The 17,949-nt window shown below is 50.3% G+C and overlaps 5 protein-coding genes across 5 annotated transcripts; 1 reads left to right on the top strand and 4 right to left on the bottom strand.

Moving 5' to 3' along the window:
* Nucleotides 1-87: 87 nt before the first annotated feature.
* Nucleotides 88-818, bottom strand: BJY04DRAFT_215359 (uncharacterized protein; the record flags this gene model as incomplete). The annotated part of the gene is made up of 2 exons (XM_073715455.1): nucleotides 88-692; nucleotides 773-818. 2 exons carry the CDS (start codon nucleotides 816-818, stop codon nucleotides 88-90), a joined length of 651 nt encoding a protein of 216 aa, XP_073574203.1.
* A 1,987-nt stretch (nucleotides 819-2,805) lies between these two features.
* On the bottom strand, nucleotides 2,806-3,376 carry BJY04DRAFT_215358 (uncharacterized protein; the record flags this gene model as incomplete). The annotated part of the gene is made up of 2 exons (XM_073715454.1): nucleotides 2,806-3,079; nucleotides 3,192-3,376. The coding sequence occupies 2 exons, from the start codon at nucleotides 3,374-3,376 to the stop codon at nucleotides 2,806-2,808; spliced, it is 459 nt and encodes a 152-aa protein (XP_073574202.1).
* Nucleotides 3,377-4,317: 941 nt separating this feature from the next.
* Nucleotides 4,318-5,821, top strand: BJY04DRAFT_182379 (TMEM53 family protein). The gene has a single exon (XM_073710325.1). It carries the CDS (start codon nucleotides 4,727-4,729, stop codon nucleotides 5,618-5,620), a length of 894 nt encoding a protein of 297 aa, XP_073574201.1. The 5' UTR covers nucleotides 4,318-4,726; the 3' UTR covers nucleotides 5,621-5,821.
* A 24-nt stretch (nucleotides 5,822-5,845) lies between these two features.
* BJY04DRAFT_215356 (uncharacterized protein) lies at nucleotides 5,846-6,921 on the bottom strand (the record flags this gene model as incomplete). Its single annotated transcript, XM_073715453.1, has 2 exons — nucleotides 5,846-6,789; nucleotides 6,855-6,921. 2 exons carry the CDS (start codon nucleotides 6,919-6,921, stop codon nucleotides 5,846-5,848), a joined length of 1,011 nt encoding a protein of 336 aa, XP_073574200.1.
* Nucleotides 6,922-7,137: 216 nt separating this feature from the next.
* BJY04DRAFT_225631 (DNA-directed RNA polymerase III core subunit RET1) lies at nucleotides 7,138-13,122 on the bottom strand (the record flags this gene model as incomplete). The annotated part of the gene is made up of 6 exons (XM_073718245.1): nucleotides 7,138-10,055; nucleotides 10,108-10,913; nucleotides 10,975-11,017; nucleotides 11,671-12,185; nucleotides 12,243-12,771; nucleotides 12,821-13,122. The coding sequence occupies 6 exons, from the start codon at nucleotides 13,120-13,122 to the stop codon at nucleotides 7,244-7,246; spliced, it is 5,007 nt and encodes a 1,668-aa protein (XP_073574199.1). The 3' UTR covers nucleotides 7,138-7,243.
* Nucleotides 13,123-17,949: the final 4,827 nt, after the last annotated feature.

Raw genomic sequence — 17,949 nt, 5'->3', positions numbered from 1 at the left:
GAGAATAAAAAGGGATGAACAGGAAAATTCGAGTCCACGTATCAACTCATGCATGGGAAGTATTTGACGTTGGGAACTCACACAAACTCAGGCAAATATTTCGTCTTTATATTTCTCCCGATAGGCAGCCGCAATCTGTTCCATCCCCGCGGCATCCGGAACAACGTCGAAAGAGTTGACATTCTGAGTATGAAGGTGCTCTCGGTTGAGTGGGCCGCCCTTCCGGTCGCGAATGCACTTGAGCATGGCGAGAAGATCGCTCATGTCGACCTCGACCTTTCGATCCCGACCTGGTGTAAACATCCATCTGATCTTGCGCTTCAAGGCCCACTTGATCGGCGCCGCGAGAATTATGAGATGGTCGCCTCTGAAGAGCACGATGTCCTGCTTCAGCGCCTTGCGAAACAAATGTATCCTTGTCTCCTTGGTTACATAGAGTGCCATGTCTTCATTTGCCCACTGTTCGCTGATTTGGAGACTTTTGGCGACGCGCGAGATGGCCTGCTCCAGAGGCTTTTTGATGTCCTCGTCCGTCGCCCATTCCGGATCCAGAAGATAGTTGAGATCCTTGGTGGTGTCTCTGTTTTTGAGGTAATTGACAGCGAGGAATCCGCCCGCGGTTATCAATTTGATAGGAGCAAAGGCGACGATAAAGTCGAATTTTCCCAATTCCTCATCGAGAGCCTGGAGAGCTGTAGCGTGTTAGACAAAGCGAAAGCGGGGGTAGGCTTGTGGCAGGTCAGCTGAATTTTTATTTTGGCAGCAGACTTACCTCTCTGAAAGGCGCTCAAGTCCAGAGGCTGCTCGAGCTCGGACATTGTGGGAGCTCGCAGCGCACGTTGGTAGTCACCAGGTGCTCGGCAGTGTGGAGGGGAGCAATCAAGGAGGAAAGAGTCAAATCGGGTAAAGGGGGGAGACTGCAGCGGAGGGGGGTCTAAGAAGCGAAGAGAGATGGAACAGTGGACCTGGGGAGCAAACAAGAGGTCATGACAGAAGGTGAGTGGCAGACTGGCAGTGTGTGGGCAGAGTGGACAAAGGTACGACGGGGATAAATCAATAGTCTGGTTTTGTTCAAAGTTGTTTGTGAAGGAACTGAAAGGTAGGTTAGGTACCCCGCATTTCGCCCTTGGCTGGAAGATTCTCTCTCTCCCTCTCCCCCACCTGCACCACTCACTTACTACTTACTGTTGACACTCCATGACTCGCATATACCACCATGATAGTAACTTAGTAGTAGGTCTTCTTCCACTTTCCCCTCCAGGATGTAGGTTCCGTGAATATTAATCTGCATGCCTTCTGCCATCCGGGCCGTACCTTTTTCAACGCTAGGAGAAGCTGTCTCCAAAGTCAAGCAACCGTCGAAACGCTATCCTTCGCTTCCAGATGTCTGCCTGTCCATTGGCCATTGACCATTGACCGTTAGTTCTTTTTCAGCTGGCAGACTTCTTCTGTCCCCGCACAAGAACCTTGGTCAGCTCACCCACTTCCCACGTTTCATTAAGCTTTCTGCAAAGTTAATCCCCATCAAAGGGCAGCGGGAGTCAGGTCAAATCATTTGCTGTTAACATTATTCAGCCCGGTGTGGGTCGTGAGGAAGCCGGCTGGTTCAGGTACCCCGAGATGGCTCGGGACCGTTGGTTGAGGATGCGTTTCTTGACGGCTTTGCAGTCCGACAGCCTTGCAGATAGCTAAAATATTTGCTCCTGGCAAGAGGCTCGTGTCCAACGCTCAGCCTCAGCATTATCGGTCCGGAAAATGCCCTGAGATTGGTCCGACAGAGCGTAACTGCAGATCCCCCTGTGGGTGACGCAGAAATCTCCAGGTAGCTTAGTCAGGCATATAGATGCAGCCTTTCAAGTAAAATCCGTGTACATCAAATCCTGACCGGAAGGGAGTTTGGATAGATTTCCCATCTGTCATCGTCCAGTGGGAGAATATCTAGCACAATTTATCGACCGTCTCCACCTACTTCAGTCCGGTGGTTGCACCGTGTACTCTGTGAGATATCGGCGACAATTCCCTGGTTCTTATTTAAGGTCTTGTCGAAATGATGAACACCCATGTCATCCTGCTGTCGATTCGGCCGAATGGATGCTTAAAGTCATTGGAGCTGCCGCAGGGTCGCATACCCACATCGACTGGCTTACCTGCAGCATCTGGCGCTACCCTCCAGTTTACAGGATACTCGCAAGTCCAGAATCATTTCATCGAAATCAAACTCGAACGCCCCCAGTTTGGCCCAGAATACCAAGGTCAGGCCGTGAAACAAGCCGAGTACCACGACTGCAGCCTCCTCCGCCACAGCTCTGCGAGCTTCAACATCGATTCATCCAGCAAAAATGGCATTTTCCCACTTACATCTACTCTAAGACCATTCTTTGCAGCATGACAGCCCTCTTAATTGAACTCTCTTGACAAACAGTTCCACCAAGGAGCTCCAAAACCAGATGGTCCCCGTCTTCTTGATCCTCAATATCTTTGGTCTGTCGCGCGATTATAGGAAGTTAGAAATACTCCAGAAGCTTAAGGAACCACCCTGGAGTGAGATACGGCCAGGGGACTCCTGTGTAAAGGCTTGATAAGGTCTTGAGATCTTCTGAGACTCATCGACAAAGAGTAGTAACGGGAAATGCGATAAATCCATTGACAAACTAGCTATGTTGGATACCCCAAGAGAATCACCCCTATAGTCTCTTACTACCCGCTCGCTTAGGTAGTGTCGCTAGATCACTCGTGTCGGACGGCCCAATCAAAACATCACAACAACCTCAAACACACTGTTCCTATGCTAGGCAGTGTAGCAATCTAGCAAATGGGAAGATCCGGCCAAAACCACTCCTTGAAAATAGGGCCCGAGTTGCCACAGTCGGTGCCGCTGTAGTTGCAGTCCGTAGCACGGTCTGTATTCGCAACGTTCTCTGCTCCGATATTCCAGGACATGCCTCCTCCGACATCGATAACGTACAGCTCAGGCCGGCCGTCGACCCAGGAAAGCCCGACCATATGCCCGCAGATGTCGTCGAGGATAACCCCTCCCTGCTCAGTGAGGTATTGTTCGAGACTGTCGGCTGCTCCTGTCCTGTTGGTGGGGAAACGGTGTTAGGTATTTCTCTTGTTCCTCAATTCTTGGGGCTCTTGTAGGATGGGCGAGACTAGACAAGGCAATATATGAAAGGGGACACGGCACTAACCTTATCTCCTGTGTGCCGGGACCGCAGACATTGACGCCTGGAGACCACATCTGATACCATCCGCAGGAGCCACCTTGGCCAGGGGGCGCAAGGGTGCACGCGCTGGAGAGGCAGAGATCTCCAGCAAGGGCGAGGGGGGCGGACACAAGGAGGGTGCCGATAGCGGAGAGGATAGTTGCCTTCATCTTGAAGAGAGAGATGAATTGGTGTTCGGAAGAAAAGTAGACTTGGGAATAGGCAGGATTGAGTCTGGATACAAGGGTTATCTAGTTCTCTTTCTGTGTCCTTATATACTCTCTGCCTAGAAGAATGAAACCTATATCCTCGATGCCGATTGGGTTAACCGTTTATTTTCCAGAATCCAGCTATCCCTCTTGTGTGTCCTGGAAGTAACAGAGTAGAGACGAGTCAGATTTACATCAGCCAAGCTTTCATATAGCAGGTACAGTATACTTCACTTTTTTCCGCTGAGGTCTTGGCCCTCTCGGAGGCTTGGGTTTCGGCCCCCATGGTATGGATCCCCATCAAGGGGACCAGAAGCTATTGGTGGTGCCGTGACGGTATATTGGAGCACCGTGGACGGCGCCCGCCCGGCGGAGCTACCTATAACCATTAGGGTAAATAAAATGGCCAAGGCAGTTGAAAGGGGGCCAAAATGTGTTTGTGAGCTTGGTAACGGTGTACTAGGTACCGATGGATTGACTAAAGGGGCCAAAGGCCAAAGGCCAAAGGTGGCTAAGTAATGAAGTATTGGACTCTGGATCGAGGCTCTCTGGCACTTGATCCACTGACACCGCGAAAGAGGGTCCAGCCAAGTCTTCACAATCCCTGTTGGGTGTTTTGTATTTCTATATATGCTTGGCGCATACAATGGACGCTCTGTTGTAGATCCATCTAGGTATATGCTTGCCACTATGTTCTTACAAAACTCTGCCTTTTCAACATCCCATCCTCGTTTAGTACCATGTCATTATACTGTGGTTCAGAGGACTAGAGAGTTGTAGGTAATGATCTTAACCTTAGGTAACCTCATACATAAGCTTCAACATTGCTTACTAGAGCTCCTGATCAAAAAATAACAGGCTAGCCCCCACGCCTTCCTCCATCCCGAGTACCTTCTGGCACTATGACGGCAGTCTACTCAATAGTTCACCTTGTCTGGTCTTTGCTCGCACGGCTGAGCCTAGGCAGCGTGTGGAAGCCTGAAATGTCAGGCCGAAATATAGTTATGATTCGTGATTCGCGATCCCGAGGTTAGGGAGAGATTCGGCATCTCTTGAGTCTTCAGCCTCTTTGTTCTTACTGTTCCACAAACACTGTCGCTCCTTGCTAGAACTTTCAGTCCTTCAAACTCTCCTTTACTTCTTATTAGTCTCTGTTCTTCTTGCCTTTGCCCTGCTTCGCTTTTCTCTCCAATATAATCTCAAACAACCCCTGAGCCACTTCACCTACTGGTCCAATCTTTTGGAAAGAACCGACTTGATATACAAACTTGATAACTATACAATTCGATAGCTTACCCAGCTTTACCCACAATGGCGTCGCCAGTAGAGAAAGTCGACCATCTAGCCCCTTTCAAGCGGCTTTCCGACTCCATATACGTGCAAGAACCTGACCCCTCAGCCGCCGATACAGGCGACTACCCCAGAACAATCGTCATTGCATTCTGGATGAATGCCTTTTCCCGATCTCTCGTCAAATATGTCGCTACATACCGGGAGTTAGCTCCTGCAGCTACCATCATCTTCATCCGAACATCCTCCTCAGAATTTATTCTTCGACCGACAAAGCGGGCGCAGTATGCACGTGTTGCTCCAGCTGTCGAGGCTCTCAAAGCTCTTCCCGCGGATGAGCCTGTATTCTTTCACATGTTCTCGAATGGAGGCGTATTTGCCGTGACACATCTTCTAGAAGCTTATCAGCAGACCACCGGTCGACCGCTTCGTGTTTCTTCTACCGTCATCGATAGTGCTCCAGGGACAGCCACGCTCTCGGCTTCTATCAAGGCTTTCTCATTCATTTTGCCCAGGAGGTGGATTTTTCGCATTTTCGCGAAACTGCTTCTGTACGCCTACATGACTTCTATGTTCGTGCTTGGGAAAGTGGTCGGCAGGGTGTTTGGTGTTCGTGACGCAGTCAGCATTGCTCGTGAGGTGATCAACGATGGACGACTCATGCGTGCATCGAGTAAGACTACCCCTCCAAGGCGGTGCTACATTTACTCGGATGCGGACGAGCTTGTCGACTGGAAGGACGTGGAGATACACGCTTCGGATGCAGAATCGAAGGGCTTTATAGTCCGCCGAGAGAAGTTTCTGGGGTCGCAACATGTGGCTCACATGAGAGCTGAGCCGGAGCGTTATTGGAGTACGGTAAAGCTATATTTGAAGAACCCAGAGTCAGCCGAGACTCTTCCTGTAGCCAATTAGGGCTACTAGAGCGCTGACGTTGACCGTCCTTTTCCTTATGTCTCTTTTCAATTCTTTCTATATTGGAGCTTTGCTGCTGGAGTCAGCTTACTCTCTAATATTGGATACACGGCTACCTGCCTACCATTATCTCTTTACTTCTTTGAAGAGTTAGATAGATACACGTAAATCCAGCAATACATCTGACACTGCCCTCTACAACCCCAAACAGACTATCCTGGTCATTTAAGACCGCGAACCACTCTCCGGAATATACCTCCCCTTAATCCTCTCCATAACCGCCCCCTCCTCCTTGATATTCGGCACAATCCTCGCCGCGCCATCCAAGAGCCCTCCTTTACATTGATTGATCTCACAGTACCTCCCGCCCCAACTATAAATCACCTCGCCATGTCTTCTCTCATCCCCGAAGAGCAATACCACGCTCTTCGCAACATCCTCCGGCTCCTGCACTATCGCGCCGCGGTCTCTGATAACCTCACCTGCTACAATCCCTGTCGCCGTCCACGAGGGCGCGATCGCATTAAGCCGGACTTTCCGGCCTGGATTAGTATCGACGAGGAGGTCGACCACAAGAGCACGAAGAATTCCCAGCACGCCATGTTTGGCAACTGTGTAGTCGCCACCGCTGAAATTCTGGAAGGAAGACGCTGACGCTGTCAGGACTATACTTGGAGACGAGTCTTCCTTATTTGCCGCTGTGCTCGTGTCTGAGTCTGGGTCTCCGGTTGATTCACCGCTGGGTGGGTTGGTAGCCTGTCGACGCCGGAGATAATACGCGCCTAGTCGAACGGTATATATCACCCCGATGAGATTCACGTTTATCGTGCGGAGGTCAGGAGCCGCGAGGAGCTTTTCTCCATCTGCATTCTCATCTGCATCTCCCTCTGTCTGTGCCTGTGCTGCGTCAAACGTCTCCTCGAGGAAATTGCACCTCGGTGCGATTCCCGCATTCGCAAAGACGTGGTCGATCCCCCCGAATCGTTTAACGCCCTGCACGAACAGATTCCGGAGACTGTTCCAGTTTGAGACGTCTGTGGGCACGAAGAGCAGGGAGGGCTCGTCTGCGTCTAGATCGGCGGGGGGAGGGTTTATGTCGCCGGCGATGATCTTTGCGGAGAGAGAAAGGCATAGTCTTACGGTTGCGAGGCCGATGCCGGAGGATGCTCCTGGGGGGTTGTTTGCGTTAGTTGTGGGCGGATAGGGCTGGTTATTGGGCGTGTAGTGTACGTACCGGTGATGAGGATGACTTTGTCTTTGAGAGATGGGAGGGAGTCGAGCGGGATTTGGATTTCGGTCATCTTTTGTAAGAGGGGAAAGAGGTTGGTTAGTGGCAATTTGGGAAATACGTTGTGTGGTGGGCATATATAGTGCTGTCTCTGGCCGAGGTGTAGGAGTGCGGGGAGAGAAGGAGAAGAGGGGGTAGATGGTGAGGAGAGCGAGGAGGGATTTGCCGAGTGGCAGCCTACGCCTAGATAGATTAAAGGGATGAAAAGAGCCAAGAATCCCAAGAGACTGCTCGTGCTCAATCGTTCTAGATAACCTATCGCTATGCATATATCGAGTAGAATACAGGACCAACGCCAGTTGTGCAAAAGCTTTTCTCGACCAAGATAAAGACGTCTAACGACCCATCGTTTCAGGGAATTCATCATCAAGTTTCAGCCTGGCTGTGACGTTCATACTCATCAACTCTTGGATAAGAAGTTTGGCTGCGTAAGGAATCACCATCTTCACGACGCTCCTCGAGGACTTGCAGCGCTGGCACCAGTTCAAATAGCCCATGAAACCACATTGCTCGCACACGTCGACTTCATGGCGATCGGATGAGATCATTAGTCGCTCGAGGAGGAGTTGACTGGTACCGTACGCGATCAGACAATCACGTTCCATCTCTCCGAGACGCAGACCACCATCTCGAGAACGACCTTCTGTTGGCTGACGAGTGAGGATAGCACGAGGACCGCGCGCACGTGAGTGCATCTTGTCTTGAACCATGTGCTTCAATTTCTGGTAGTAAATGGGGCCGGTAAAGACGTAGAATGGGAGTGCTTCGCCAGTAATACCGGACGTGAGGTAGTCCTTGCCACCGTAGCTGAACCCCTTGTCAATCAGAATCTGGGACGCTTCCTCGACAGGGGTACCACCAAAGCATGTTCCATATCCGTGGCGTCCGGCGAGCACGCCAGATTTACCGGCGACAAGTTCCAGCATCTTTCCGACTGTCATTCGCGAGGGGAAACCGTGGGGGTTCATGATAATATCCGGGTTGATACCCTGATCGGTGAACGGCATGTCGGCTTGATCGGCAATAATACCTGTGACACCTTTCTGTCCGTGACGGGAAGAGAACTTGTCACCGACCTCCGGTCGCCGAGTTTGGCGCGTGAGGACTTTGATGATTTGATTTTCGTTTTCAGTGACCGACACCATGACCTTGTCGATGTAGGCAGGGTCAGGAAGTTTGTAGGTCATTGGAGTGGCATTGTAGCTGACTGGCCGGCCCGCGTCGGAGCCCGTGAACCCGGAGGACATCGATTGATCTGGGGTGGATTTGTTGATGTAAACCTCGCCGGCATTTACTTGCTCTCCCACAGCTGCCAGACCGTCGCTTTCCAAGAGAGCATGCTTCCTAATTGGTGCGTCGTTCTCATACGTAGGAGGACTTAGAATATCTTTCGTTCCGTTTGAGTAGCTCTTCAAGTTAGTGACATACTTCTTGAAAACCTGGCAGCGACCGAAACCTCGGTCAACAGAACCCTTGTTCAAGACCAGGGCATCCTCAATATCGTAGCCGGAGTAGCTCATGACGGCAACAGTGGCGTTCTGTCCAGCTGGAAGCTGATCATACTTGGTCAGTTCGATTGTGCGTGACTTGACCATAGGTTTCTGTGGGTAAACCATGAGATAAAGAATAGAGTCGATACGGAGGAACTGGTTGGATGCGATGGCGCCAATCGCTTGTTTACCCATAGCACATTGATAAGTGTTACGCGGCGATTGATTGTGGTGCGGATAGGGAATCAGACCAGCGACGGCTCCGAGGATTGTGAACGGCTCAATCTCCATATGAGTCGTCGTGTCAGTGATATCTTTTTCGTAAATAGCAATCAAGGAGTCATTCTCCTCATTGACGTCGACATACTCAACCAACCCCTGGGCAAGAAAATCATCAAACTGCAACGTTCCATCACGGAGTTTCCGAAGATGATGCTTCTTAACCCGGGACTTGCCCCCTTCGACGATGATGAGCGGCCGGCAAATTCGCCCATCGTCAGTAGCAACATGCACAGCACGTTGGTGATGATTGATATAGATACTCACGAACTCGGAGATTCTGCCCATGCGTCGCAGTCTGCGGAATGCGTTCAGGAAGAACTTTGGCCGCCGGGTCAGTGCCATTGGTGTGCCGTTGATTGAGATTGTGTAACTGCCGGGTGCGTAAATCTCCTTTCCACCAACAGTTTGAATGTCTTCCGCACCAAGCATGAATATCAAGTTCTTGATTGGACCTTCTTCGTCATTTGTCGTAATATGTGTCATCAGGGCAAGGTTCTTCACAAGACCGCAGGCTTCACCTTCGGGGGTATCGGCCAGACAGACCATGCCGAACTGTGAGGGCTGTAGAGCTCTGGGACCACTGACTTTTCTTGTCTTCTCGAACTGACTGCTAATACGCGTCATCATTCCAAGAGCGGCGATATAACTCAGTCGACTGAGCACGTGGGTAACACCAGCACGTTCCATGCGGAAACGCTTCAAGCTCCAGTTTCCTGTGGAAATTGCTCGGTTCATTCCCTGCGTAATATGATTGCTGTGCATGCTAATAACACTCCAGGCATCAAAAGCTTCGACTCGGTTGCGCTTGTTCAGAACCTTGTCAATGTTCATCTTGATGTCGAAGCAAAACTTCTTGAAAAGATCTTCAAAGAGGAGAGCTAGTAGCTGCCCAGCCAACTCCAATCGCTTGTTTCCGAGGTAATCGCGATCATCAATTAATGCTGCGTCGTTCTTCGCCATGAGAACACGGCGAGCCATGTTCGCAACATAGATGGCCTTAGGCCGGAAGTTCATGTCCTTGACTTCGATATGAGAAATGATGACGGATGCAATAGCCTCGACAGCTTCTTGCACGTGAGTCCGGCGGTAGGACATCTGCTTGCGGTTGATTTTGATTCGAGACCCGATCCAATCAAGGGCTTGCTGCTGAGTGAACACGCCGACTTTGATAGCCTCTTCAAAGTTGATAGCGAAGTCTTCCTGGTAGACCTTATCTACGCCGGCTACGAGAAGCATCATCTCCTTGTCCGTATGGATTCCCATCGCTTTGAGAAGAATGACGATAGGGATGTCCTCACTGAGAACGTTGTGCTTGACATAGAGCTTGTCCTTCTTTAATATGATATAACTCTTAGACTTGCGCTCATTGGAAGAACTATAATGATGTTAGAGGGCGGATTCAGTCATAATACAAGTCAGCCTCTCACCTTGTGACCGATGCCTGCACGATCTCTTTCTTCGGGTCAGTCTCCACAATGATTCGGTTCTTGCTCAGCTGTTCCTGAACAAGAATCACCTTCTCCGTTCCGTTGACAACAAAGTAACCGCCGGGGTCAAGGGGACATTCGTTGAGCACGGTCATGTCGGCCGGACTCTTGTTAGCCAAGACGCATTTCGAGCTGCGAAGCATAACCGGCATCCGGCCAATGGCGACACCCTTCCTTCTTACCCTCTGCCGACCACGGATATATTCAAAATCAACCTGTATAGGCGCTGCATAAGTTGTGTCACGTAGCCGGCACTCCTGCGGAGTCACAGTGGATTCGCCAAACTCCGCACGCACATCCTGGGGCTCGTCCGCGCGACGAGGGAATCCGAGATAGATGTCAGTGAACTTTATGTAGAAGTTGTGATCCACATCACTCCGAATCGTGTTGCTTGACTCGACGATTTTTTTAAGTTGGACCTCCACGAGGTAGTTGTATGAGTCGATGTGCTGCTTCACTAAACCCTTGACCTTTAGGAATGCTGGTAAAAGGTTCCATTTGTCCTTGGCGGTATTTATGGGGTCAGTCAGCGATTTGTTGTAGTAGAAAGGTTCTAGGAGTGCGTCGAAGGGGTCGCGGTGCCGGTAAGGGTGTAGGGGCTCAGGCACGGGCTCGGTTTCCTCGGCGGCATTGTCTTCCTTGCTTGGTGTAGGTTGCTCGGCGTTTGATGCTTCTCTTGCTTCCTTTGATTGAGCGGCGCGCTTTCGTCGTGCGGTCTCGGTTGTTGCCCTGGCAGATGCTGGAGCCTGTATATCATAATGAGTCTCAGCACAAATCGCGCCTAACCAGGAATTTTCAGAGTCATACCTCTGAAGATTGCGCAGCCCGGGCGCTGGCAGGAGCAACAGCTCTCTTCCGGGGCGGCATTCCTATGAAGATAGGTTATAGGCCAGCTAGTTTAGGGATGTTCGGGTTCTTGAGAAAGGATCGGAGGTCAGCGGAAGTGCATCGCAGTCAAGGCGTGAGACCGCAATTTCTTTCTTATCGGCGAGGGGAAAAGAATAAAGTTGCTAAAATTCCGGATGAATTTCCCCTTGTAGAAGAGGGGTGATTACATAATAGAGAGCTCCCCAGATACGGCTAGCGCCGAGTCTCGCCAACCAAAACAAGCTGTAACAAGTACCTAAGATAACTAACTATGAGTTGGGACCGAGCGTTTCTGACCCATCTACCGTCGATCTGAACCTAGAGGCTAGCGCGCCATTAATATTTGTTCATGTTTATGAATCATCTACGATGCCCATTTCCAGCAACGGGACAGATTTGATGCTGCCAATCCATGGAATACATTCATATTCGTCGTTGAGCTGCGACCAATGAATGCACCACCCAATTCCCGTCGGGCTTCAGCAACCTCGGTTTTCCTGGTTGTAGGCAGCTAGTCATATCACAGGCATCCGGATGTTCTCCGGTGCCCTTCGCGTGATAGGCCGAAAAACCTTCTTAATCGACCAGGAGCTGGCTGTTTTTGATTTGAACGCCTCCTCAATTTCATCTAGCGACCGTCCTTTAGTCTCGGGCATATAGAACGCACAAACCGCGGCTGTGATGAGCGAGCATCCACCGAAAAGGAAATATGCACCAAAGCTGCTTTTTGACAGTAGGATTGGTGTGGTAAGAGCGACAAGGAAGTTCGTTGCCCAGTTGCTCCCGTGTGCCAGGCTAGTTGCTGAGGCACGGGTTCTTTGTGGTTGGATCTCGGCTGCATATATCTTAATGCCAACTGCCCAGCTGAGAGAAAATATTACGGCAAAGATATAGATGGACACGATGACCACCCAGCGGCCTGCACCGGTTGTACTGTGCACTGCGCTGCCTGCATAGAGAGCGCCCATGAGGAACATGGTGAGGCTGATTCCAATGCCGCCATATATGACGCTGTGTCGACGGCCCCATTTGTCAGCCCAAATAAGGGCTGGAATGGTCACGGTGAAGATAACGAGGGCTGACACGCCAGACGCAAAGAAGCTGGCGTCCGCAGAAGCAAGGCCTGCTTGCTCAAAAAGCAAAGGAGCGTACTGTCAGGATCTGGTCAGCAAACCCGTTGTATAATTGAGAAGATGCGGTGGACTCACATAAAGAACGCCGTCGATACCACTGAGCTGCTGCATTGCCATCAAGAATACAGCAAGGCCGGTGCGCGCGCGGACATCCTTGGAGAAAATGTCGAAAAGCTTATGCTTAACTGACCTATCACCCGCCTGTGGTGCTGCCGCACTAATATCCATACTAGGTACATTGGTCACAGCAATGTCCTGGGAGATAGGACCTTGGATGACCGACCCTCTGTCCTGTTCGATTTCGCTCTTTTCACGCTCCGCTTGACTGACACCCAGCAGACCCCACGCAGCATTGGCTTCCGCTTTACGACCATGGATAGTGAGCCATCTAGGCGAGGGCACCAGCCACATAAGAGCAGCAGTGGAGAAAATTGCTGAAAGACAAGCCAAAATAATGAAAGGAGTCCGCCACGACATTGAGGACTGAATTCGGGCGGTCCCATAACAGGTGAAGAACCCGATCACCAGGCCTAATGTAATAAGTAACTGTGGACCAGTCGTCAACGCGCCGCGGACTCTGGGTGGTGAGATTTCACAGATATATCTGCTCATGTCAGGAAGTTCGCCACATTTGAATTAAGGACTGGACTTACACGACCAAAGTTCCAAGATATAGGCCCTCTCCGATTCCTTCAATACAGCGCCCGACCACAAACATTGCAACATGGACCGCGGATGCCTCGAGAGCTGCACCAATTCCAAAAATCAGAGCGCCGATACTGATTCCTTTGGGACGGCCGAGTTTGTCTGCCAGATATCCAGCAAAAAAGGAAGAGATAGCTGCTGGAATAAGGATTGATGACACCAGCAGCCCATGCACTGTTGCGGACTGGTTGCCAAATTGATCAACGAAGCCCTTCATAACCGTCACAGGGCCAATGATACCAGTGTCCATTCTAGCAGGTGAGGGTTTAGTGACGCCCTAATCTAGGGGTAAGTACTTACCCGAAGAGCAGACCACCGCATGAACATAAAATGCTGTTGATAACATAACGAGGCGGCTTCTTGAGGAAACCCATTTTCTTCGTCAACTCGAACTAGAATGAGGAACTCGAATTCGAAATCTCGAGGACTTTGAGGCAGCAATCTCAAGGTTGACTTGAGATTCTCCAGAAATTAAGAGACACATCATGGTGGGGGAATTGGAGACCAGAAATTTATACCCCCAAGCTCCCAAGCGCAACCCTCGTGCTATCGGACGCGGTTCCACACCCTCCCCACCTCGATTAAAAATCCAGCTTTTGGACCCATCCAGACAGGCTGAAGGGTCTTTTCTTCGAGTTATAATAGCCATCAGTTGCTCTTTCGACATGATTGAACAAATCACAGGTCGCACCTTGCCTGTTCAGGAAATCTTTTCCCCCTCTAGAGTTGGTTCTAATGCAAGAACTGTGTTCTCGTGATAGTCAAGCCCTATGTCATGTCGGTGCGTTTTCTAAGCAACAAGGCCGCAGGATCTAATTCCTAGTCATTGTAATATGATGACTACGGTACAGCTGTCTCTTCTAGAACGCGTCTGCTAGCTCCGCCAGTCATCTCTGATCCGTTACGCTGATATCAAATCTGTCCGAGTTGTTTCGGGCTTGCGCTCGTCCTTAGCTGACTCCCCATAGGTTTTGGGTCACAGCGTATTGTGGGAATGACGATATCCTTGGAACCGGTGAATAAAGTGATCGTTAGAGCAGCTAACCATCAGATGCAGAGCGTCGGCTCCGAGTGCACACAGTACTATATAGGAGTTTCTGCTAACAAGGTTGACTTTGTTTTCAGTCCATAGCATACAGGGCATATAATGGACGTTATCAAATCCGCGTGCTCTAATGTCGAAAACTCTAAACTGCCTAGAAGCCCAATTAACGAGAGATGCCAGGTCATATACATATCGGGTCAGCAAATCCCAATCACATTCACAATTTCCGAGTATCCATTGGGACAGGGACAGGCAGCTGTGATCACCGCGAAGAGCTTAACAATCACCTCATCAATATTCTTACTGGAAAAAGGGCTATGAGTTATTGGGAAGGCATTGATGGTGATACAGCTAGACTGCCATGAAAATTTCTAGCTCTACATATCCCGGGGTGCAGGCTGTCTTCTCGTTGTGCTATTAGGAACCAAGCTCTTCACCAAAATACCGCATGCTCCATAGGCCTTAGCTTGTCATTTGCAACTTATAGGCTTACGGGAGGGGGCCGCTGTGAGCGATGCGAGCACCCGCTTAGGGACGAGGATCCCTCAGCGTGCACCAAGTTGTATCGTGCTAGGATGCTCTTTTTCGAGAATGGCTCTGTTTGGATGCTTGAGGGAACCGGAAAGTTCCACAATGGTTCAACGTCTACCTCACTCCTGGTAAATATGTTACCCTCAAATTTAACGAAACCACGAAGGTGCCAGCATCAGGAGCGTTCGGCTTTGGTATTCTGGGTGACTCGAGCAACAAAGAGGGCGTAAGTGCTAAGCCATATGGGGATGAGGATACCAAAGGACAATGATTTACCTGCATGCTATGGCTTGGTCAACATCGGGGAGAGGACAAGCGCCGTCCAGTCAACAGAATCGGACCCCTATTCCGGCTATGTCTACTCCAAATTCTTAAAACATCAGACCTCAGTTTTGCGGATCCGAGCAATGACCCGGAGAAAGCTACGCTGCTATTAATATCACAAATATGCTGGTGATAATGAGACCGTCTGGTGGTGGATGTCAATCTCAATATTGTTAGGAAAATGGATTGCAGTTGGCAAGTGGCTCGGATCGTTTCTGTCGATCGAAAAAGTATGACCGCCGCAGATGACAACAAAATGGGAGGAGATATCTTTCACGATGGGGTCGAGCGAGTTGACCTATGCAAGCTCAGCGATCGCATGCTCTTCAGCTCCCTGATAGAATGGAGCAGCAAGCATATTCTATACTACGAATGGTGCTGCTAGGCCACTACAACTCTTACTTAGTGTTGTTTCTTATCTTTATCAGGTGAAACACCGCTAGTGATCAGTGGTGACCGAGCCACATATTGGATAAGAAGAATATAGACTGGAGGAATCGGAAGATGGACATGCTCAGGCAGCATCTCCACGGTCCACAAGACTTTACAGGAAAAGTGCCCTAATGCACCGATTAGGTGAGTGGTTCTGCAGGCCAAATTTCCGCACAAATCGGGGGTTATTACGTATACTGGACCTCTCGACTCCCGAGTAAAGAGCTGCTGTCTACCTAGTAACTATGTACCAGCTTGATAAGAAGTGGCCGAAGCCGATTGGTTCTCGCATGGAGGTGAACAGTTGGCCCTGCTGAATTGTGCCTAAGCCCATAGGAGTAGCACGAACCTTTAGGTTCTGAGACCTCGCCCTGGACCATTTTGATGGATCATTGTAGGGTAGAATTGGCGATTGCACACTCCCATGGATCGGATCGCCCCCTGGCCACTTCCTGCGGAGTCGAAGACTATCGATAAGCTTGCTCTCTTCTAACTACTTTGAATCAGTAGGGTATCAAGTATATTCTTTCTTCTTGCTCCTCCAGGTTTCTCGAACAAGAGAGGGCATGTTACCGCAACAACAAGGCTAGGCTTTTGCGCATCATTTTCTCAAGACACAGTTTGACCAGAAAGAAGCGATGACCGCACCTCAGACACGGGCCAGCCTCCAGCTGCGTCAAAGTCGCCTCCCTTCGCGACGGCTCCGGAGATCGTACACCGCTTCTCCCTGGCCGCACCAATCAGCGTTGCATCATGCTCGGACTGCTCATCAATTCGCTCTGGAATCTCCAATGGCTTCATCCTGAGTGGCATTGCATCAGCCTGTGATGAGACAATCGTCAGCGTTCCTTTGATCATTTGTGTCTTGAGAGGATTCAGTGCTCCTCTTGATACTCACACACACACACACACACACAACCCTATCAAGTTGAAAACAGAGCTCTCCTGTCAGCAAAACTCAAGTCGGTTGCGGGGATGAGACAAATGACATGTGACTAATACAACAGGACCGCTGGGTTGTTTGTCGCGAACCTCTGGGTCGCGCGTGGCAATCCATAATTGTTGACTTGGTGGTACCCCTGGTCGTGGAGTTACAGGAACGCAGCATGCTCTCTTGACCAAGACGGCTAGCTTTCGACTTCTGTGCGAGCTACTTCCCCGATAGACATTTGACCCTCTTTGAAACAATTCCTCGAGAGTCGAGAATCAATACGTACCTATTTACACACGGTGGGCTATCTAGGGCCTGATCCGCCGTCACATCTTTTTTTAATTAGGTTGGAGTCTCCACTCGCTGTAGAAACACTTGCAGCGGCCACGCTCTCGACCAGCAATCCAGCGCACCCAACGAGAACCCTCCCCTCTGCTAGCCCCCTGCTTTACCACAAAGAAGCGTGCTTTTATCCCAACATAACTCGAGAAGCTCGGCCCTTGATAATCTCAGCGCCTGGTATTGGGTTATATCGCAGCTAATCTCGCAGCGGCCCGGCAAGAAGATTAGGTGGTTGACGCGGGCGATCTACTCCATGATCCCTGTTCGGACCTGGATACATGACGGGGGCCACCACTCTATCCCTAATAAAGTAATGCATTAGCACAAAAGCTCCAGGTCACAACTAGTCGCACTTAGCCGAATCACAATCGACTGCGCAGAGCGCTGCAACTCTTGATCCATCAAAAAGCAAATGATCGGCTGCGCTGGAGGGTTGGCATATTATCGTCGACAAGACAGCTCATCGGCCAACAGTCTGGCCAGCTGGGTCTTGGAGAAGCCCCATGCAATGGATAGACCCTCTCGCGCACTGATCACAATTGTTGAATTTGGTTTCCTTTGAAGAACGCACTAATGGGGTCCCGGTTCGGGCCAGCTGTCCAAGGTGAGCTAAAGAGCAGGGAGATGCTGGGCAGTATTGCGCGCTAGTCTCTTCATCTACAGGGTAGTGGTAGTATAACTACTCGTTGAACACCGAGGGAGCTTGCATGAAGAGATACCATGACTTATAGATTAGCGACAAGCGTGTTGACAGAGGGACTGAAGATCAGGAGGTACTTTCGTGTATGAAGGAATGAAACTACTCTAGCACACACACACACACACACACAGACCAGGGACAAAATGGAATGTAAGAGAAGGGAAAAACTAAAGAAAGAATCAAATACAGGTAGATTTATAGGATAATCCCCAAATCCCTGGTCTTTGTAGAGCATGATCCCCTGGGAACTGATAGTGCTGAGGGCGAGCACTGCCTAAACGAGACTTGAGCTCCCCGCTTGGAATCCCAGCCGCCGCCCACTCCAGTCCTTATGTCGTCGTTTTCCCCTCTCGCCCTCCTTTCCTCTCCTCCTGCTCTGCTTCTCCCTCCTTTCCTTTGGAGTTTGCATGCTATTTGTATAACAGTTATTTTTCTTTCCTCATTGTCATAACTGATCTATTCTTCTCTCGTCTCCGTCCCTCGTTTATTGTTACAGCTCTCCCGCAGCTCTCGACAAGACAGAGAGCGCGTCCCGTGTCGAAGTCAGCGCCGTGATTCAAACATCGTCCATCAAGATCTCCGCATTTCCAAGAAGCCTGCGAAAGAGCGCGAACAACTCGCGGTTCGCCGTCAAACAGTCCTTACTCGCCTGTCCAAACCAAACATCGGCCATCCAAGGTCTCTTCCCGTCCCTGAAAGTCAAATTATCGAGGCGTTCATTGTGGGTGAGTCGCTGTTCTTTTCCGAAGATCTGCTTCGCCAAATCACCCCT

Source organism: Aspergillus karnatakaensis (assembly GCF_047715665.1).
Source record: "Aspergillus karnatakaensis strain CBS 102800 unplaced genomic scaffold BJY04scaffold_10, whole genome shotgun sequence".
NCBI classification, from domain to species: domain Eukaryota; kingdom Fungi; phylum Ascomycota; class Eurotiomycetes; order Eurotiales; family Aspergillaceae; genus Aspergillus; species Aspergillus karnatakaensis.
Note: the sequence above shows the minus strand (reverse complement) of the source record. Positions and strands in the feature narration are given on the sequence as shown.